The sequence below is a fragment of the Podarcis gaigeae genome (assembly GCF_964106915.1).
Source record: "Podarcis gaigeae genome assembly, chromosome: 12".
Classification (NCBI taxonomy): domain Eukaryota; kingdom Metazoa; phylum Chordata; class Lepidosauria; order Squamata; family Lacertidae; genus Podarcis; species Podarcis gaigeae.
In genome coordinates, this window is record NC_139688.1 from 6,971,329 (window position 1) to 6,992,701 (window position 21,373).

General features: G+C 45.2%; 1 protein-coding gene across 50 annotated transcripts in view; it reads left to right on the plus strand.

Moving 5' to 3' along the window:
- Positions 1-21,373, plus strand: part of OBSCN (obscurin, cytoskeletal calmodulin and titin-interacting RhoGEF) — a 265,894-nt gene that overhangs the window by 31,800 nt on the left and 212,721 nt on the right. For 41 of the 50 annotated variants that reach the window (XM_083703814.1, XM_083703862.1, XM_083703817.1 and 38 more), the window contains exons 4-11: positions 4,384-4,644; positions 8,019-8,321; positions 11,413-11,679; positions 13,887-14,156; positions 16,702-16,986; positions 17,755-18,045; positions 18,505-18,795; positions 19,799-20,089. In XM_083703814.1, coding sequence (XP_083559940.1) covers positions 4,384-4,644; positions 8,019-8,321; positions 11,413-11,679; positions 13,887-14,156; positions 16,702-16,986; positions 17,755-18,045; positions 18,505-18,795; positions 19,799-20,089 — 2,259 coding nt within the window. The remainder of the gene's footprint in view (positions 1-4,383; positions 4,645-8,018; positions 8,322-11,412; positions 11,680-13,886; positions 14,157-16,701; positions 16,987-17,754; positions 18,046-18,504; positions 18,796-19,798; positions 20,090-21,373) is intronic. The other 9 variants (XM_083703815.1, XM_083703831.1, XM_083703832.1 and 6 more) reach the window with 4 other exon arrangements.

Consider the following 21,373-nt stretch of genomic DNA (forward strand, 5'->3'; position numbering starts at 1 on the left):
ACATTAAAAATCTATTTGTACTTAATTCCTTATAACATTTCTGCTAATGCCATATAACTTCATTCCAACATTTTTCTAACATTCATTAATTTTACAGTATTTCTGTAGTCTTTAAACTTTTTCCAGTCTTCTTCCACCGACTCTTCTCCCTGGTCTCATATTCTGCCAGTCATTTCCGCCAGTTCCATATAGTCCATCAACTTCATCTGCAATTCTTCCCGGGTGGGTAAATCTTGTGGCTTCCAAGCCTATCTGCAACCTTACAAGTTGTGATGATTTGCTATGCGGCAGGCGAAACCCAAATGGCAACAGCCAATCAGCCAAGTGGGGAAAATTCCCACACGACGGCATAGCAAGGTCAAGCGCAACAAGCTCTAAAAGTAGGGAGAGGTGGGCGGGTGTTCCGAATACACGCACCGAAAGAGGAAGCTCTGGGCCACTTGCATCGGCAAAACTAGCAGTGTGTTGTTCCACTATCTCTCCTTTCGCACCCTCAAGAGTCCATGTTGTCACATTGAGTGCTTCTCATGCCTCCTCCTCCTCTTTGAAATGTGAAAACTTCCACCATCCTACATGCTGGGAGTGGCTAGACAAATGTTTCCAGGCCTTGCACTTGGAGAGAGAATACGAAGCGGATGCTGTGGGGGCGTAGGAAGGGATTTATGGCTCTTCTATGTAAAACTGTTGCACGAGCAGCTGAGCAGGACCAATAAAAGCCAGTTCCTGAGGTACAAAGCTGGTCATTAGTGGAGCACTAGGAGGGCAGCAGTGGTGAGCCTGGTAGCTCTTGGTTTGGCTTCCGCAGACAATGGGTGGAGAGTGCTCCAGTCTGGGGGCCAAAGGTAGCTCTAAATGGCCCTTGAGACTCTTTTGTATTTGTGCCTGAATTTGACTAGTTTTTCTGCTGATATAATTGATTGCCAATACTTTGTTACACCATGCTTCTAATGATAGATCTTTGGAGTTCTTCCAACATTTCACAACTGTTAACCCACTGCTAAGAAACAAACAAACAAACAAACAAACAAACAAACAAACAGGATTTTGACATATTGGCCAGGTGGAAACACAGGCAGCTTCCCCTTCCATGCCCCTTGAAATTCTCAGATGTCCCTAGCTATGACTGCAGGTGGAGACTAACAAACACATGTGTGTTGTTGCTCTGCCTTTTCTCAAATGATCTTTAGAGCCCAGCACAGGGAGTGTTGATGAGGGTGTGTAAGGGAGTGGGGCCTAGTCTAGTTGCAAAGCCTTCTAGGATACCTGCTGCACCTTCTTAATAATAATAATAATTTATTATTTATACCCCACCCATCTGGCTGGGCTTCCCCAGCCACTCTGGGCGGCTTCCAACAAAATATTAAAATACTGTAATGCATCAAACATTAAAAGCTTCCCTAAAGAGGGCTGCCTTCAGATGTCTTCTAAAAGTCTGGTAGTTGTTGTTCTCTTCGACATCTGGTGGGAGGGCGTTCCACAGGGCAGGTGCCACCACCGAGAAGGCCCTCTGCCTGGTTCCCTGTAACTTGGCTTCTCACAGTGAGGGAACTGCCAGAAGGCCCTCGGCGCTGGACCTCAGTGTCTGGGTAGAACGATGGAGGTGGAGACGCTCCTTCAGATAAACTGCATTTTGTACCTCCTGAATCTGTAGGGTGGGGTGCTTAGCTTTTGGCACTCCAGATGTTTCTGCATTACAGCCCCCATCATCTCAGACTGTTGGCTGTTCCCATGGGGGCCAGTGGGAGCTGGAGTCCAGCAGCACCTAGAGAGTTACAGATTCCCTACTCGTGATCTTAGAAGGGGCACCCCCCTCTTTCATGAGATGTGGGCTCTTCTAAACAGAGACCTTCTTCCATCTTGTGCATGCAGTAGGGAACACCACATCTTAGATAGGGACGGAGAACTTGTGGCTTTCTAGATGTTGTTTGGTTGCAGCTCCCACCACCTCTGACTGTTGGATATTCAGACTTCCAATGGAAGTTGGAGCCCAGCAGCAACAGAAGGGCCACAAGTTGGCTACCCTGGGTGCAAGATGCAGCTGAGGAAATGGCGGAAGGAAGGGAGGCAGGGGAACGTTGGACAGAAATACACAATCTGTCCTGCAAGCCCCAAGTTAATGCCAATGGCTTGTTTGCTCCAGCCAAAGGTCAGGCAGGGTCTTCTAAAGCAATTTTTTGTAATGCTAGCCTTGATATTGATTGCACTATTTGCTGAGTATATTAAGAGCAGAGGGGTAATCCAGTGTACAGTTGCCTGCATAGTTTCTGTATCGCACCCAGCTTGCCTTAGCAAGCAACTGATAGGATGGTCGTTGCATTTCTACCCCCAGAGACTTCTTCGCGAACAAGAACAACATGGCCACTTTCGCAAGCAGCTGCTACCTCTCTCTGCTGTAACAGACGTGGAGTTGGCTGGCTGCTTTATGCACTGGCCTGTACGGCAAGAACGGAACAGCTCCTTCTTCCAGCTGTTGCTTACAGAGAGTTTGCTCGGTTCTGGAGTGAGAGACAGCCACAGTACACACCTTCATTAATTTATTTCATTTTCATCCCCCCCCTTCCTCTAAAAAAGGAAGGTGGGGGAACTTTTCTGCATCAAGGGCCACATTCTGATCTAGGCAGCCTTCCAGGAGCCACATACCAGTGGTGGGTGAGGCCAGAGGCAAAAGTGTGCAGAGAGACACATGTAAATTTAACTCTTGTACAGTAGGTTATTTTCTACACACAGAGAGAGATGTCTCTCCGTGTCCTGCACCCTGACAAGCAAGAGGCATTGTTGTTTAGTCATTTAGTTGTGTCCAACTGTTTGTGATCCCATGGACCAGAGCACGCCAGGCACTCCTGTCTTCCACTGCCTCCCGCAGTTTGGTCAAACTCATGCTGGTAGCTTCCAGAACACTGTCCAACCATCTCGTCCTCTGTCCTCCCCTTCTCCTTGTGCCCTCCATCTTTCCCAACATGAGGGTCTTTTCCAGGGAGTCTTCTCTTCTCATGAGGTGGCCAAAGTCTTGGAGCCTCAGCTTCAGGATCTGTCCTTCCAGTCAGCACTCAGGGCTGATTTCCTTAAGAATGGAGAGGTATGATCTTCTTGCAGTCCATGGGACTCTCAAGAGTCTCCTCCAACACCATAATTCAAAAGCATCCATTCTTCGGCGATCAGCCTTCTTTATGGTCCATTTAACGAGGGGATCTCCCTCTTTGCTGCTTCCAGCGGCTCCAGGACCAATACCTAAGCCAATACCGCTCATCACCTGTAACCAATAAAGTTGTGGCCGTATTTAGCCCACTAACCTTAAATATCTGTGTCATGTGTTTTTATTTCCACTGGGGGGAGGAGGAAACTCACCATGCAATGGGCTAGCTTTACAACTGGGTGATTTGAGTGCAAATCAAACCTAAGCCAATCCTACATCCACTTACCTGGCGAGTAAGCCCCATTGAAATCAGTAGGACTTGCTTCTGATTAGATGTGTAGAAAGTTTAAGAACTTGTAAAGAAAGCTCAATCATCACAGAGGCAGGTGAATCTCACCCATTACTAGAAATAAGACCAGGCTTTCCAAACCACCTTTGAAGTAGTACTTGATACCGTGAACCTAGTCTGTGTTTGTGAAAGCTATAGACGTGTGTGTGTATGCATCTATGTATGAAACAAAGACACAAATATGTGTACAGTATTGGCGTTATTGACATAAACTACATAGGATACACAATTAACATTTTCCATATACAGGTGAAACTCGAAAAATTAGAATATCGTACAAAAGTTCCTTTATTTCCGTAATTCAACTTGAAAGGTGAAACTAATATATGCGATAGACTCCTGACATGCAAAGCGAGATATGTCAAGCCTTGATGTGTTATCATTGCGTTGATCATGGTGTACAGCTTATGAAAACCCCAAATGAACAATCTCAGAAAATTAGAATATTCAAGAAAATCAGCAAAACAAGGATTGCAAATCGAGCAAGATTCCACCTCTGAGAAGTAGAAGCATACCTCTCTTGCATGTCATGAGTCAATCTCATATATTAGTTTCACCTTTTAAGTTGAATTACTGAAATAAAGGAACTTTTCCACCATATTCTAATTTTTCGAGTTTCACCTGTATTTTAAATTGCAAATCCTCATGTCATTGTGGTCTTGGTTATTCCCTGCATTTCTCACAAAATCTCCCTCTGCCACTACACTAGTAATAATACAAATAGTTATGTAGGATTCACCTCTGTAATTTATGTGCACAGGGTTTTAAATCTCTACGAATTAGAGAAAGTGATTTAAGCAATGTTATATCTTTTAGGTCCTTGTATTTAAATGATCCGCTAATGTTTTTTTTATTACTATTATTAAAAATAATTTCTTTAAAAATCTCCACCCCACCAAAGGGAATATTATCAAGAAACTGCCAAGGAAGACCGCAGTCAGCATAAATGACACGGCGATATTCTGCGTGGAGCTGGAAAACAAGTGCCAGAAATTTCGGTGGCTAAAGAACAAGGAAGAACTGAAGCCCAACAGCAGAATTGCCATCACTTCATCCGGCAAAGAGTACAGCATGATAATCCGAGATTGTAAAATGGAGGACTCAGCAGAGATTGTGTTTGTGGCCGATGAGTGCAGAACATCCACCCAGTTTACTGTGTCCGGTGAGCTGTTTTCTCTTCCTCTATGTGAAACCCACAGGATATGGTTGCTCTGCAGCTTATGGTATAGGCCAGCACTAGGATGAGGAAAGTGGGATGCGGGTGGCGCTGTGGGTTAAACCACAGAGCCTAGAACTTGCCGATCAGAAGGTCGGCGGTTCAAATCCCCACGACGGGGTGAGCTCCTGCTGCTCGGTCCCAGCTCCTGCCAACCTAGCAGTTCGAAAGCACATCAAGTGCTAGTAGATAAATAGGTACCGCTCTGGCGGGAAGGTAAACGGCGTTTCCGTGCGCTGCTTTGGTTCGCCAGAAGCGGCTTAGCCATGCTGGCCACATGACCCGGAAGCTGTATGCCGGCTCCCTCGGCCAATAAAGCGAGATGAGCGCCGCAACCCCAGAGTCGGCCACGACTGGACCTAATGGTCAGGGGTCCCTTTACCTTTACCTTTAGGATGAGGAAAGTGGCTATGGTTAGCTTTAAGTCTTAGGTTCCAGGGCTTCTCAAGGGAAGAAGCTGGCCCTCTTGTGGAGGACTGGAACACAAGCAGATCTCCTGAATAATAAAAGTTTCAGCCAGCTGTTTGAAGCAGCAGGGTGGAGCACTTCTCCATCTGTTTAATATATTTGTGAAAAGAATATATAAAAATGCATTATGGGAAATTGCTTGCAAAACATGCATAGTAGTCAGAACTGCTTCCAAATATTTCTTATGAGAAATTTGCAATGAATTGCTGCTGAATTTTAATGAGGATTTTGAAAAAAATGCAAATTGCTGCGATTCCTAAGCAAACCCAGAAGCTGTTGACACCCTAGACAACAGTGACCCGACAGTTGCATGTTGCTTCCCTCTCATGCTGAACAAAACGATCTTGCACCTGAGAATGCTCTTTCAGAGGAGGTGGGGATCTGACTAAATGTTACTAAGCTTAATGAGTCAAGGGTCAGTACCTAATATCTGATTTCAGTATGTAGCCAACCTACTGAACCTGAGCTGGATGCTAAACAGTCCGGCACTTTGCAGCTTTGGCCTTCCCATTAAACTTCAGGGGGGGATGACAGTATATCCTGTGACACTGATATATATATTTATGTAGATAGCTAAGGAAGGAGGGTGTATCAGGCGAAGGTTCCCTATTTATATTCTGTGTCTTATAAAGTCTAATGGCTCTATTAGAAAAGCACCTTGTTTGCTCCATGGAAAATCCTGGTGGTTCCATTTCAACATGCTGGTCACATTTAGGCAGTGCCGGATTTATGTACAGTGGACGCTTGGGTTGCAAACGTGATCTGTGCGGGATGCACGTTTGCAACCCGCGGAGTTCGTAACCCACGTCTGTGCATGTGCGGGTTGCGATTCAGTGCTTCTGTGCATGTGCAAAGCACAATTTAGTGCTTCTGCGCATGCGCGACTGCTGAAACCTGGAAGTAACCGTTCCGGTACTTCTGGGTTTCGGCAGTCCGCAACCCGAAAAAAATGCAACCTGAAGTGGACTCAACATGAGGTATGACTGTATAAGCTAAACAAGCTATAGCTTAGGGCTCCACTCTCTTGGGGCCCCCCCAAAAAATAAAGGAAAAAACAACTGGATGTACATTTCCAAAATATAAGATAAAAAACAAATAAAATAAAACCTGCATACAGCAACAGTGTTTTGTGTTGTGTAGGCTCCTATGATGTAAGTCATGGGCCCCGCCTGCTAGCCTGCTCCCTAAAATATCACTGGTTTGCTCATTTCTATATATAGGGTGCCTACATTCTGCATGTGCAAATGGCTTTAGATACCTATTAGGACCATAAATTATCACATAGCATATATTCAACACAAAAAAACAGCGACAATTTGTTGTTGACAAAGGACAGCTGGACATAGAAAGGGCCCCCTTACCTTCAGTAGCTTAGGGCCTCATCAAACCTAAATCCGGCCCTGCATTTAGGTAGAAAACTTGGAGCCGTTTTTGCAGCCACTGCTCCACTCACCAGCCATGACTCTGGCGTTTGGTTGTGGATCCCATGTGCTAGCATGGCTGTGTCAATCACAGTGGAACACAATGAGCTTAGTGTAATTTGGCTTTTTGTCAGCATCTGCAAGAAGGACCTTTCTCGCCGAAAAGTGAACTGTGCTGTACTCTGCAATCACCGTATTAGACAACAGGGATGGCAGCAGACAGGCTGGTGACAGGCAGACCCTCCAACGTGTTGACTTGGGAAACTGGGACGCTTGTCTTCCCAGCCCTTGTTCCTCATGACCTGTGCAATTTTGTGGAGCCCAGAAATGACCTCTACAATCTCACACATTTTGGGGCAACCTGCTGAGAGCATGGAACTCAAAACTGATTCAGCAGTAAAGATTGGGTTTCCTGGGGGGGAAGCGGCTGGAAAAGTGGAAGTCTGGATGAACTCTTAGGCTAAAAGGGAGCAAACTTAAATTTGGATGTATTAAAATAGCTGCAATGTATTGTAGGGCTGGTCTTCCCTGAAGCAAGGGTGAAGAAGGCTGTGGAATTTTGTGGTAGCTGGAGACAAGGATTGATGTCTGGTGCAGCATGACTTTTAGCTTGTTGCCTCTGGCATTGATGTGTGTGTATCCCTAAATGATCTGGTCTTGAAAGATCTGCATTGGCTCCCAGTGCGTTTCCGAGCACAATTCAAAGTGTTGGCGTTGACCTTTAAAGCCCTAAACGGCCTCGGCCCAGTATATCTGAAGGAGTGTCTCCACCCCCATCGTTCTGCCCGGACACTGAGATCCAAGGGCCTTCTGGTGGTTCCCTCACTGCAAGAAGTGAGGTTACAGGGAACCAGGCAGAGGGCCTTCTCGGTAGTGGCGCCCGCCCTGTGGAACGCCCTCCCATCAGATGTCAAAGAGATAAACAACTACCTGACATTTAGAAGACATCTAAAGGCAGCCCTGTTCAGGGAAGTTTTTAATGTGTGACATTTTAATGCATTTTTAATCTTTGTTGGAAGCCACCCATAGTGGCTGGGGAAACCCAGCCAGATGGGCGGGGTACAAATAATAAATTATTATTATTATTCTATTATTCCAAGTGCTGTGGACTATAACTCATTCCTGATCACTGGCCATGCTGACAGGGGCTAGAAATGGGAGAGAATTTTGATTCATTTCACTTTCTAATATGAACATCCCAAATTCATACTTCTTGAAACTTCTTGAACCAAAACGCAGCTCTTCTTTGGAATTCACATCTCTGAATTTTGTAGCGCACTTTTCCAACCAAATGATGTGCACAACAATGTGGGAGTACAAATAATTTATTATTATTATTATTATTATTATTATTATTATTATTATTATTATTATTATCATGGCTTTTCAAACAGATCAACTTATTTCCCCCTCTTTTTTCATACTACCCAGCTCCAAAGAAGCCTCCATCGCATCCGCCAGTTGACCCAGTGGTGAAAAATAAAACAGAAACCTCAGTGATGCTATCCTGGTCCCCGCCTAAGATGGAGCGCCCCATCCCTATCGATGGATATGTAGTGGAGCGTAAGAAACTGACTGGATTCACTTGGCTGAGATGCCATGAATCCCCCGTTCCTGAAACCGAGTTCACTGTGAGCAACCTTGCTGAAGACGCTGACTACCAATTCCGAGTGTCTGCAGTCAACAACTATGGCCAGAGCGGCTACCTTGACTTCCCAGGAACCTTGCACCTTGGTGAGTATGAAAAGAGGAGGTGTTTGCAGTCCTTGAGGTTGGGTGCATAGAGCTGCTACATTTCATGAAATGAAGAAACTATTGGAAGCTAGTGAGCTGGATGTGAGCTTTAGAGCATCAAAAGTGATTGCTGTGTTGGGTTGACTATGTGGGAATGTTCAGGGATGCAGGAGAGGATATATGTTGTTTGATTATAGCCTTTCCAACTTTTGTAAACAAGTTTACAATTTAGCAGAGTAACAGTCCCCTTTTTAAACTCACAGCGGATGTGTTTGCTCAGGCTTGCTAAAGCCTCTATAATAACTGCTCTGGTATTTTCCCCTTATTTCCTCATAAAAGATAAGATATGACACAATCTTCTATAAAAGTATAAAAAGAGTTTACTCACATTCTGTTCACAATCGGATCCCAGAAGGCAGACTTAGCTTAGGAAAGTAACATACACCTGGAAACTATCTCATAAGGAGACAGTCCCTTTGTCCTCTCTTGGCTGGAGGCCAAGAGAGCATCTTTGGCCAAGCAGATGTTGCTTCTTTGATGAATGTAGTCAGAGAGAGAGAGATGGCTGCCCTGCCCTGTGCTTTTGTCGTTACCTGCACAGGTGAGGCCACGCCCACCTCTAGTCACATGAAGAATAAGTCTGTCCCAGCCCAGAAGGAAACAGGAAGTTTACCTGCTGGCTGGACAAACATTCCTCCCCATGTGTAAACATGTTCACTCTAGGATGTTGTACTTGACTGCTCTTGTGTTTCACATCCCACAGACTATTCAGAGGTGAACCTAATATTCAGCAATAACTTATTCAAGGTTCTTGGTATGATTTAGTAAGGTTCTGATATGATTTAGGATTAACCTCCTCAGGCTGGTCTCGCAGGATCTCTGAGAAGTTGGTTAGGCTAAGAGCCACTGAGGAAGAACAAGTTAGATTGAGAGTATTGTGGAGGGTAGGAACGATGGAGGAATTTATTTTTTGTGAATCCTGCTTCTCACCTCCTGGGCTAAAGGGTGGATTGAAATATAATTATTCTTTAGAGTTTGCATTTCTCCTATTTTTGCAAGACAGTTCTCGGCTCAAAAAATGTGAGCCAATAATAATTTCTCTGGTCATCCAGTTTTATGTTGGCCCTGAAGCCCATGAAGGGGGAATACCTTACCCTGTAGGGTTAAGGGAGAGAACCCCAGCAGAGATTTAAAACCAGAAATATTCAGCAAAGTAAAGCATGGAAATACAGGTTGGCAGACCTTTAAAATATGCCCTTCTAAGTTCCTACCAAAGTTCCCCTGTTTCCCAGCATAGAAAAAGACCACACATTTGGTAAGTTAAAAAATGGTTTACTTACAAACTCTTCAAAGGTCAGGTTCATGTGCTTTTTCATACATCAGTCAGAAAACACAGGCAGTAAAACTTGGCTTAGTTACAGTGGTGAAAGTTCCTAAATTATTTCTGCAGGAACTCAAGATGAGCTTCTCATGTAGGCTGATGTACAACAATAGAATTGATTACCTTCCTTCCAAGGTGAGGGGAAGTGACCTAGCTAAGCCTGGCAGGACAGCTTACTCTATGGCATTAACCTCTTCATGCATACTTAAGCATGTTGATTATATGAGACTGGTTATCTCACAAATGTACCGTATTTTTCGCTCTATAAGATGCACCAGACCACAAAACACACTGTGCTGGTCCCGGGGGGAGGTTACTGTGAGGCGTGGTCAGGGGCCTGGGTCGAGGGTCTGTAGACTGTCCTCCAAGGGTGAAGCGGGATCCAAAGCGAGGAGCCTGGCAAGGACGGGAACTCTGGAAGAACAGGTCTGGGTGCTGGCCGAAACAGGTCTTCAACAATGTTGCTCCTGCAACCTGGGACCGGGCTGACTGGCCTTTATCTTCTCTGAGGCCAGGGGCGGTCCCGGCCCCCAGGTGACTCGCCTCTCCTGGCCTTAAGGCAGCAGCGTAGCGTGGGTTGTCAGCACCCGGGGCAAGGCAAGTAATTTGCGCCCCCTAACCCGGGGCAAGGCAAGTAATTTGCGCCCCTAACCTGCCGCCGCTGACAGCTTCTTCTTGCTGCTGCCTGGGCTGGGGTATTTACAGTAAGGTAGCCACAGCGGCGGTGGCGGGTCCGTGTCAGGTGATCTGAGGCGAGTTGCTGCTGGCGCTGGCGCCCAAACGACGCCGCTTGCCTGGAGGAGGAGGGCAGAGAGGCGAGGAAAATGCAACATGGCCTAGCAGCTGCAGCAGCAGCAGCGGCGGCAGGGCTGTGAGGAGGCACTGCCTGGCACACCCTCCGCGGCGAGTGCTGAGAGCCACTGCCTGCTGGACGCCTTCAGCCCGGACGCGCGCACAGCTCGTTGGTTCCGTGAGACATGGGGCTCTGCTACAGCCTGCACCCGAGGCTCTTCGGCGACTCCGGAGGCGGCGAGCGCCCCCCCCCTCAGATGTTGCGCCCGGTGCGGCCGGCCCCCCTGCACCCCCACGCTACGCCACTGCCTTAAGGCGAGCACTCCTCCTGGGAGAAGCCAGTTCCCTCCGCCTCTCTGCCCTGAGCCTTTGCAGCTCAGGAGAGGCTGGAGGGTTACTGGACCCAGGGGGAGATCACCTTCCCCTGACAGGGCTGAGAGAGGTGCACCTGTAGACAATGGGTCTTCCATCACCTCTGGAGCCAGAGTGGATTCACCTGGTGCCTGCTCCTGAGGATCCGGCACAGGTGCAGGCGCTTCAGATGCAAGGCCCTGCCCCGGCTCAGCCAGCCCTGGAGGCGGGGACTCCTGTGCAGGCTGGGATTCCTCCGATTCAGCCTCTGAATCAGATTCCCAGGCCATCACACACACCTAGTTTTTGGAGGAGGAAAACAAGAAAAAAAATATTCTGAATCTCAGAAGCCAGAACAGCAAGAGGGATCACTGCACAGTGAAAGCAGCAATCCCTCTTGCTTCCCCTTACTTTTTAGGAGGGAAAAAGTGAACCTTATAGAGCAAAAAATACTGTAATCTCAATACAGTAGCAATCTACCTAAGGATGACGTGTTTTCTGAGTTGCATTACCTTCGTTGTCTAATAGTTGGTCATTTCAACTGCATTTTCGTCTTCTGTTCCACAGAACCAGTCCTGGCTGTGAGAAGCCATCTGAGAAATGTAGAAGTAGCGCCAGGCAGGGATGCAATCTTCACTGTTGAGCTCACTAATACCTGTTCCGGCTCGTGGTATGTTAATGGCAACATCGTGCAGAACAGCGATAAGTACATCATTACAAGAACCAAAACGTCGCACAGCCTCACCGTCAAAAGGGTCACAAGTGTTTTCAAAGAAGCAGAGGTGAAATTTGTCGCCAATAATCTTGAAAGCACTGCCAAGATAAGTTTGAAAGGTATTTTTATATGCATATTTCTTAGGATTTCTTTTATTTGCTGGGGGGGGGGGGGAATCCAGAAGCAAAGAGCTGTGTTTCAGAGCTTGCAAGCTGCCTTAACCACCTAAATGTGTGAGAAAGTGGAGGTTCAGTTGTTCTCGCTAGCACATTGAAAGAATACAGGGGTCCTCACTTGGGACCAAAAAGATCTTAATGCAAGCACCAGGCAAGCTGCACTGGGGAGGCAATTCCATTCCATTCCTTTGTGGCTTAGGACACTCGTATTTACGGGACCGCCTCTCCTGGTATGCCCCACAGAGGACCTTAAGGTCCATGAATAATTATAGTTTAGAGGTCCCGGGCCCTAAGGAAGTCAGATTATCCTCCACCAGGGCCAGGGCCTTCTCAGTGGTGGCTCCGACCTGGTGGAATGCTCTGCCCCATGAGACCAGGGCCCTGCAGGATTTAACCTCCTTCCTCAGGGCCTGTAAGACAGAGCTATTCTGCCTGACTTTCAATTTGAACTTAGCCTGATCTTTTATTCCCCTTCCTTCCCTCATTCCCCTTTTTATAAAGATTACCCGCTCTGGGACCCCACAGCTAATTCTCCCCTGGTCTCCTCGCTCGCCCAAATAGGACTAATTTAGCCAGCTAAATCATATAACGTTTATTGGATGGCTTTCCCCCCTAAATTGATTTTTTTAATTCTGAATTTATTGTTATTCATGTTTTATACTGTATTTGATGCTGGTTTTTTTGTTGCATTAATTGTTTTAAATTTGTTGTTAGCCGCCCTGAACCAGGAAGGGCGGGGTATAAATAAAAATTTATTTATTTAATTTATTTATAATCAGGATGTAGCCACCAAGAAGGCCTAAGTACAAATGGCTGACTGAATAAATAGCTGCAAACAATATTGGAATCTGAACTTCCAAAACACCGTATAAAATGTTTTATAAAACTGTATCACAAATATGACCAAATTAAAATCTACAAGGCCTTTGAATAGCCAATAAACCAAATGCCTTTCAGCCTTAGGCCGCCTGCAGTGGTCTAATATAAACAGTAGGTGGTAGTCAACTAAGTTTTACTCAGAGTTAATCCATCACAATTATATATCAATTCAAAATACTCTGTAAAATTAAACATGGGGGGGGGGATATAAAGCATAATCTGAGTAACGACAACTGCAAAAACTGTGTGTGTGGCAGGGGAGGGTTATTGTTTTTGTTTGTTACTATGGTAGCATTTTTGTGTTTTTATATTGTAAATCACCTTGTGATGCTTGGATGAAGAGAAGTATAGACAATAATAATAATAATAATAATAATAATAAATGGGATGTTTAAATATTATAGAATAACAACAAAATATTTAAACAAGCCAATGTGTGTGTGTGTGTGTGTGTGTGTGTGTGTATATATATATATATATATATATATATTATATATATATATATATCACCAGTGAAGACTTGTTCTCTCAGCCCTTTTCAAACCATTGAATAATAAGATTACAGTGGTGCCTCGCAAGACGAAATTAATCCGTTCCGCGATTCTCTTCGTCTAGCGGTTTTTTCGTCTTGCGAAGCAAGCCCATTGACAGCTTAGCGGATTAGCGCTATTAGCGGCTTAGCGGTTTATAGCGGATCAGCTGATAAGCGGCTTAGCGGCTTAGGAAAAGGGGGGGAAAGGGGAAAAAACCCGCAAGAACTCGCAAGACATTTCGTCTTGCAAAGCAAGCCCATAGGGAAATTCGTTTTGCGAAGCGCCTCCAAAACGGAAAACCCTTTCGTCTAGCGGGTTTTCCGTCTTGCGGGGCACCACTGTATGTATAACTTCTATGCATGGAATGGGAGTGGGCACCATCTTGACTTTTGCCTCAGGTGTTAAAATGTCTTCAGCAGCAAAATGTCTCCTGGCAAGTCTCTTTCTCCCCTTTACATTGCTGCTGCTGTGGAATTTCTTTGAGTTCGTTCCTCATGTTCTCCCCCTCACCCCATGAAAGCTCTAATGCCTTTATTACAATGTCAGCGTTGCAAATCTACAATGCAAATCTCAAAGTCCAACTTTTTTTAAAAAATGAAATAAAACCTCCCTCTGCTTCAGATTTGGAAAAAATCGCCTGCTTTCCCAGTTCATGCAAAATGTTGTTTCAGTTGTATACTCAATCCATCTGCGCCCTTTGCTGCCAACTCTGTTTTGCACCTCAACTTACTTTTCTAGACGAAGTGGCAAAGTTCGTCAATGAATCAACCCCCGGAATCAAGGTCAAGCTCTCAGAGAAATTTGAGCTGGTGTGCGAGGTCTCATCAGAGAACGAGCCCGTCATATGGAAGAAGGGTAAAAAACCTATCAGGCTGGACCAGAGAGTGACATTTACCTCTCAGGGAGTTAACAGAAAGCTCATTGTCCACAATGCAGTGAAAGAAGATGAAGGGATTTACACCTGTGAAACAAAGGACGACAAGTTAACATTCCACGTTGAGGTCGAAGGTGAGCAGGGGAATCTGGTTGCTTCCTTTTCGCCATGTAGTCATTCTTCTTTCACAAAAGTCTTGCTGACAATATATTTCTGGTAGTTGAACTGGCACTTTTGTTATTCTAGTGCTCACAGTAAGGTGACTGGTTGTTCAGGACTGAAAGCAGATGTATATGTTCAGGTACAGGGAATCCGACAGCAGAAGATCTAGGAGTGGCATGTCAATAGCTGTGCTTTCAAGGGAGCTGTGTTGTGTAATAAACAAAAATCTGACCTTCTTCCCTTATGGGGGACACAAGAGCCCTTATAGAGTCCTTTGTAGGTTCTCCATCGGTCGGAGAAAATAACAGAGGCCAACCAGAGAATATGGAAAAGCAAAGCAGCTTGTAAGCTTGATCATTATTGAACTGTTGCAACAGGGTGCTCCCCTCACATGCAGGAGAAAGGAGGAGGACCCAGAACAAAGGTGTGCCCGCCCTTATATAGTCCAAGACCACCCCCAGAAACATCATACATACATCACAGAAGGGGTGTAGCTCAAGACCACCCCCCAGATACATCATACCTACATCACAGAAAGGGCGGTCTACAACAGAAATCTGAGTATGTTGTTTATCTCCTGTCTGGCAGGTTACCTGTTAATGGTCACTTGACTGGATTACCTGGGGAGCCTGGCCAGTCTTTTGTAATGATAAATAATTAGCTCCTGAGCCAGGTCACAGGCTCACCCTATTCATACACTGACATAGGTTTAAGACAGGATTTGTGAACAAAAAGACAATGGGGAAGCTTTTCCAGTTTCCTTCGACCTTGCAGAGAAATATTTGAGGTCAATTTGGGAGTGACAAAACGGTTTCAGGACTTTTTCTGTGGGGTTTCAGACATGTGGTTTATATATGCAGTTATGGACATTTATTTTATATATATATATAAGACCTTAATTTTTTAAATTTCAGTTGCATTGAAGCAGCTAGGCCATATTTTACCAACACTTTATGGTCTACTTTGTAAATATAGGACTGATAGCAAGGAAACTTGTTGTAAGAGATATTCCACCGCCTCCCTCTGGAATACAATCTGTTATGTACTGAAGTTCTCACCCTGGGCCAGCAGGGGGATACTGTAGATAGTTTTCACTCAGGTCCACATATGCAAAAAAGGGATTGAAAGTGACGTTCAGTGATTGGATAGTTACAGAAAGTGTTACAGTTGCATTGTAGTGGAGCTCTATATAAGCAGGCTGGCTGAACCCTTCAGTTCAGTTCTGTTCTGGCCTGTGAATAAACAAGAGCTGATTGGAGAATCACTGTGTTGTCTGATATGGTCACCCACAACTTAACACAATGCACACACACCTGGCTGGCCATGGCAGGACACAGGATATAAGGCAACCTTTCCAGGGGCTGCATTTCAGGGGTGGACAGGGCCAAAGCAAAGCACCTTGCTCTGTAAGTTGCTTCCTTGTCACTGCCGTCTTCGGCAGAGGGACTATTGGCCATACATTCCCGAGGTCTTCTCCATGACCACCAGGAGCAAGGCCTCTAGCACTGCTGCACCAGTTCTTAGAATTCCATCCCTTTGGATTTTAGGCAAGCTCCCTACAGTATTATCTTTTAGCTGGTTGCCTTTTTCTCTAGTGTGTTTCCCAGCCATGTGTGTGTACGGCTGAAGTTGGTTTACTGTTTAATTTTTGTACTTTATTCTGTGTAGGTTATATTGAGTTTTAAGTTCTTAAGTTTGTGTGTGTATGTGTGTTAGAAATCAGTAATTAATAAGCATGGACCAATGGTACCAAATAGTAGGGGAAACAGCCCTACTAGAAAAATTAACCAATAAACTGAAACTGACACGGGGACAAACAGAAGAAGACTGAAGAAGCCTTTACCCCGGTATGGCCCCCCTTTATCACATACACAGCCCAACAAGACAATGACAATAACCCACCAACAGCGTACAAATCAATATGGCTAACCTGATCCAAAACACACACACGTAAGGATTTGCTGAAGCAATAAAATAGAAATTGGAATACAGAGAGGGGAGGTATGGGGAAGTCGGGGAAGTAAGTTATAAGAAAATAAGGCACGGAAATTATACATGTTTTTTTTCTTTATTTTTTCTGTTTTTCTTGTTTGTTTGTATTATTGTATTGTGTTGGTATGATAAACTTTAATTAAAAAAAATATAAAAAAACAAAAACAAAACACACACACACCTCCCACTCACACACGAAAACAAAGATCACCACAGCCAACCACACCCTAGGCCAACCCCAACCTCTCTCACCACCAAAGAAACACAAATGAACAGCAGAGAACTGGCACGAGCAACACTGACACCAAACCCTACATACATTAAGCAAAATAGAAACATACCCACCCAACCCCCATCTCCCCCCCTCCCCCCCAATGTCTCAACAAATGAAACTGATTTGTAAAAATGTTACATGGAAAAAATACGAGAAATATTACACATACTTCAAAAAAAAAGAAAGAAAAAAAAAAGAAATCAGCAATTAACTGCTCTGCTTTGTCATGTGTTTTATTTTCCCTGCTGCAGAGCCTGTGCCTGTGTTTGCCAACAAGGAGAAGGTACAGAAAGAGATCAAGGTTACCTTTTTAGAGAATGCATCTCTTCTCTGCGAGGTGGCCCAGGAAAACACAGAAGTGAGGTGGCTGAAGAATGGGAAGCAGATAATCTCTAGCAAGAAATTCAAGATCGAAGCTGAAGGAAAGACCCGGCGGCTGATCGTGCAGCAGGTAGAAAAAGAGGATGTCGGTGATTACACCTGTGAGGCTGCTGGCCAAAAACTCACCTTCAAAGTCATTGCAGAAGCTGCAAAAGGTTTGGATGTTTTCCTTTATATGGTTCTATCTATATTTGGGACTGCCTTTTCTGCTAACCAGAGTCCACCCCCCCAAAACACACACTCTTATCTCCTGTGCTACCAACCATGAAAATTTGCACATCCCACATTCCTTGATGGTCTGCTGCTAATTTGAATGGAAATGGAGAACAGATAATGTTGAGATATAATGTAGCAGCCACTGGAATGTCAACCCCACTGACTGCCCTGTTGGGCATCATTTTAGAAGTTTTCTTCCTTTTTTACTATAGTGAACAAGTCCTTAAGCAGACTCTGTCTCCAAGATTTGAAAAGGGGACTGTTGCCTACAGAGTTTATAGATCCTATTGCTGTGTTGTGCTGCAACCTGAATTTTGTGTGTTAATCTGTAGGAGACTAGTGCTAGAGGAGAAGCTGCCTTTTATGGGGTATATTAAAAGTGATTATAGGTTAATGGGTGAAATATACTTGGAGTCAAAAGTGGATTTCATGCTCTTAGCCTGATCTTAGCCTGTCTGCTTTATATACATTATTTACACAATGGGCCCCACGTGATTGGCTAATTCTGGGATGCTCCTGTAGGCCAATCAGGTTGCGGATTCACTTCCACCTGGAGCTGGATTGGGTGGCTCCTGCAGACCAATCAGACTGCTGCATTTTGGATCCTATTCAACTCAGTGCATAACGATGGGGAAACCTTGATGTGCTGTAAATTGAGAGTTTAGAGTTACAGTCCTTGTCCTCTTTTCCCCCTCCCCTCGCCACAGTTGCAGAAGTTGAGGATGCCTTTGTCAACAAGGAGAAGGTCCAGAAGGAGATCAAGGCTGCTGTTTCAGAGAACGCCTCCATCACCTGTGAGGTGGCCCAGGCCAAGACAGAAGTGAAGTGGTTCAAGGAGGGAAAGCAGATCACCTCCAGCAAGAAATTCAAGGTAGAAGCCGAAGGCAAGACCCGGCGGCTGACTGTGCAACAGGTGGAGAAAGAGGATGCTGGTGAATATACTTGTGAGGCCGCTGGCCAAAAGCTCACCTTCAAAGTCATTGCGACAGCTGCTAAAGGTTTGCCTTCTCTCCTTTTATACCTTACTGCTTTACATTTGGGGCTGCCTTTTCCACTGACCAAAGGCCACCCCCCACCCATGACGTTCTCCTCTCACCTTGGCTGCCTATGTTGAAAAAATGCACACCCTGCACTCCAAATTCTGCTAACTGAGATGGAATAGGAGAGAAGCTCATGTTGGGGCATGAAGTGGTAGTTCTTGGTACTCATCCTCTCTGTCTTGCTTGGGCACCACTTATTTGTCCAAAGGTGACTTACAAATTATTTTGGGAGGGTGTGAATATTGCTGCAGGCACAGAGTGGCTGAAACGGCAGGTGGGTCTTCTGTGTGATATCCCTGCTGTTAGTGTTTTACTTAGTTCCCATGCAAAATGAAAGAATTCGTAAGCTATAAAATGGAGCTTAGAGTTATTGATCTTTGCTTATCCTATTTTCTCCCACCCTCCACCTTGCCACAGTTGCAGATGTTGAGGAGGCATTCGTCAACAAGGAGAAGGTCCAGAAGGAAATCAAGGCTGCTGTTTCAGAGGACGCCTCCATCACCTGTGAGGTGGCCCAGGCCAAGACAGAAGTGAAGTGGTTCAAGGAGGGGAAGCAGATCACCTCCAGCAAGAAATTCAAGGTAGAAGCCGAAGGCAAGACCCGGCGGCTGACTGTGCAACAGGTGGAGAAAGAGGACGCTGGTGAATACACTTGTGAGGCCGCTGGCCAAAAGCTCACCTTCAAAGTTACTGCGACAGCTGCAAAAGGTTTGCAAGTTCCCCTTGATACCCCACTATATTACATTCCCATTCATAACTTTTTCCTTTCCCCTTTGCTGCTGCTGCTGAAAAATATCACACCCTACACTCCGTATTCTATTCATTAAAATCATAGAATCAGAGTGGGAAGGGACCACAAGAATGATTTAGTTCAATCTCCAGCAATGCAAGAATCTTTCTCCCAATGTGGGTTTTGAACAGTCTCATGAGCTACCCTTCAGTGTTAAGTAATAGGAGAGAAGCTGATGTTGAAGTATATAGTAGTAATTCTTGGTATTCAGCCCCTCAGCCTTACCCGGGTATGACTTATTTGTTCCAAAGATGAATCATGCATAATTTATGCAAGGTGTGAATACTACTGCAGGCCATCTTTTAATCAACAGATGGGCTGAAAAAGGAGATGATAATAATAATAATAATAATAATAATAATAATAATAATAATAATAATAATTATTTATTATTTATACCCCGCCCATCTGGCTGGGCCTCCCCAGCCACTCTGGGCGGCTTCCATAGAAACCAAAAATACAGTAAAATATCACACGTTAAAAACTTCTGAATGTCAGGTAGTTGTTTATCGCTTTGACATCTGCTGGAAGGGCATTCCACAGGGCGGGCGCCACTACCGAGAAGGCCCTCTGCCTGGTTCCCTGTAGCTTTGCTTCTCGCAATGAGGGAACCGCCAGAAGGCCCTCTGCGCTGGACCTCAGTGTCCGGGCAGAATGATGGGGGTGGACCTTACATTTCACAGCTCCGCTGTTAGTGTTTTGCTTCACTCCTGTACAAAATGTAAGTATTCCTTGCACTTTAGGCAGGCGACCTGAACAGGATGGTTTCCTCTTTAACACAGATGGATGTCATTTGATACCTGAATCTGTAGTCCACATTGTTCTGTGAGCTATGGGTTTCTAATGTTATTAATGGGGAACCTTCAAGAGCCATAAAACGTAAGCTTAGAGTTACTGATTTTTGCTTGTGCTCTCTCTCAGTTGCAGAAGCTGAGGATGTGTTTATCAACAAAGAGAAGGTCCAGAAGGAGATCAAGGCTGCTGTTTCGGAGACTGCCTCCATCACCTGTGAGGTGGCCCAGGCCAAGACAGAAGTGAAGTGGTTCAAGAATGGGAAGCAGATCACCTCCAGCAAGAAATTCAAGGTAGAAGCTGACGGCAAAACCCGGAGGCTGATTGTACAGCAGGTGGAGAAGGAGGATGCTGGCGAGTACACCTGTGAGGCTGGAAACCAGAAACTGACATTCCGTATCACTGTGACACCTGCAAAAGGTTCGCATGTTTTCCTGTATACCCTGCTGCTTTATATTTGGGGCTGCATTTTCCTATGACCAAAGACTATCAAACCCCTCCACACAATTCCTTTCTCCTCAGCGGCCAGTGCTCAAAGATTGCATGTCCCAAAGTCCTAGATACTTGTGCCACTAAAGGGCAAATAGCCACAACAGCTGTCCCAGAGTTTTCACATCTGCACTTTTTTAAAAAAAGTGAGCATTGGTATGTGTGTGTGTGTGTGTGTGTGTGTGTGTGTGTGTGAGAGAGAGAGAGAGAGAGAGAGAGAGAGAGAGAGAGAGAGAATTGGCCCTACTGCTGCTGTCCCAATCAGAGTGGGACACCCCTGACCTGCTTTCAGTTCCAAGGGGAAATATCCTTTTATTGGAAGTAGCAAACATATATGGAATAACTGGTATTGAGGAATTGGCAGTTTCACCCCATCACTTATTTGGGCATCACTTATTTGCTCTGAAGGTGGTTTAATAATAATATTAATAATACAGTGGACACTCGGGTTGCCAACGTGATCTGTGCGGGAAGCACATTTGCAACCCGCTGCATCAGCAACCCGCAGCACCGCGTCTGCGCACATGTGGGTTGCGATTTGGTGCTTCTGCACATGTGCAAAGCGCGATTTAGCACTTCTGTGCATGCGCAAGCGCCAAAACCTGGAAGAAATCTGGTCCGGTACTTCCAAGTTCAGCAGGGTGCGCAACCCAAAATCATGCAACACAAAGCGTCTGTAACCGCGGAATGACTGTAATAATAATAATAATAATAATAATAATAATAATAATAATAATAATTTGCATGTGCTAGGCCGAGGGCTTGAAAAATCCCAGATTCCTTAGATTTGATAGCCCCACTATTTAGAGCCTTCAAAGCAGCCGCCATACAAGATCTATTATTCCTTCTAGCTGCAACCCAGGCCTCAAGATCCAGCCTGAGATCTTATGATGAAGGGCGGGATATAGATGTAATAAAAAGGGGGGGGGGATTTATTCTCTATGAACACAGAAAGCTGGCTGTCCTACTGCTTGCGGCTGCAGCCCGTGTTGTAGTATGAATGTTGTGGATTAACCTTCAAGATTTTGAAGGCTGGAAGTTCTCCTGGGCATGGTCGGCCAATTGGTGCCAAAGAAGGATAGAACTTTCTTTATGTATCCTACAACAGCAGCAATAATACTTATTGCAAAGTACTGGAAGACACAAGATTTACCCACCCGGGAAGAATGGCAGATGAAGGTGATGGACTTCATGGAACTGGTGGAAATGACTGGC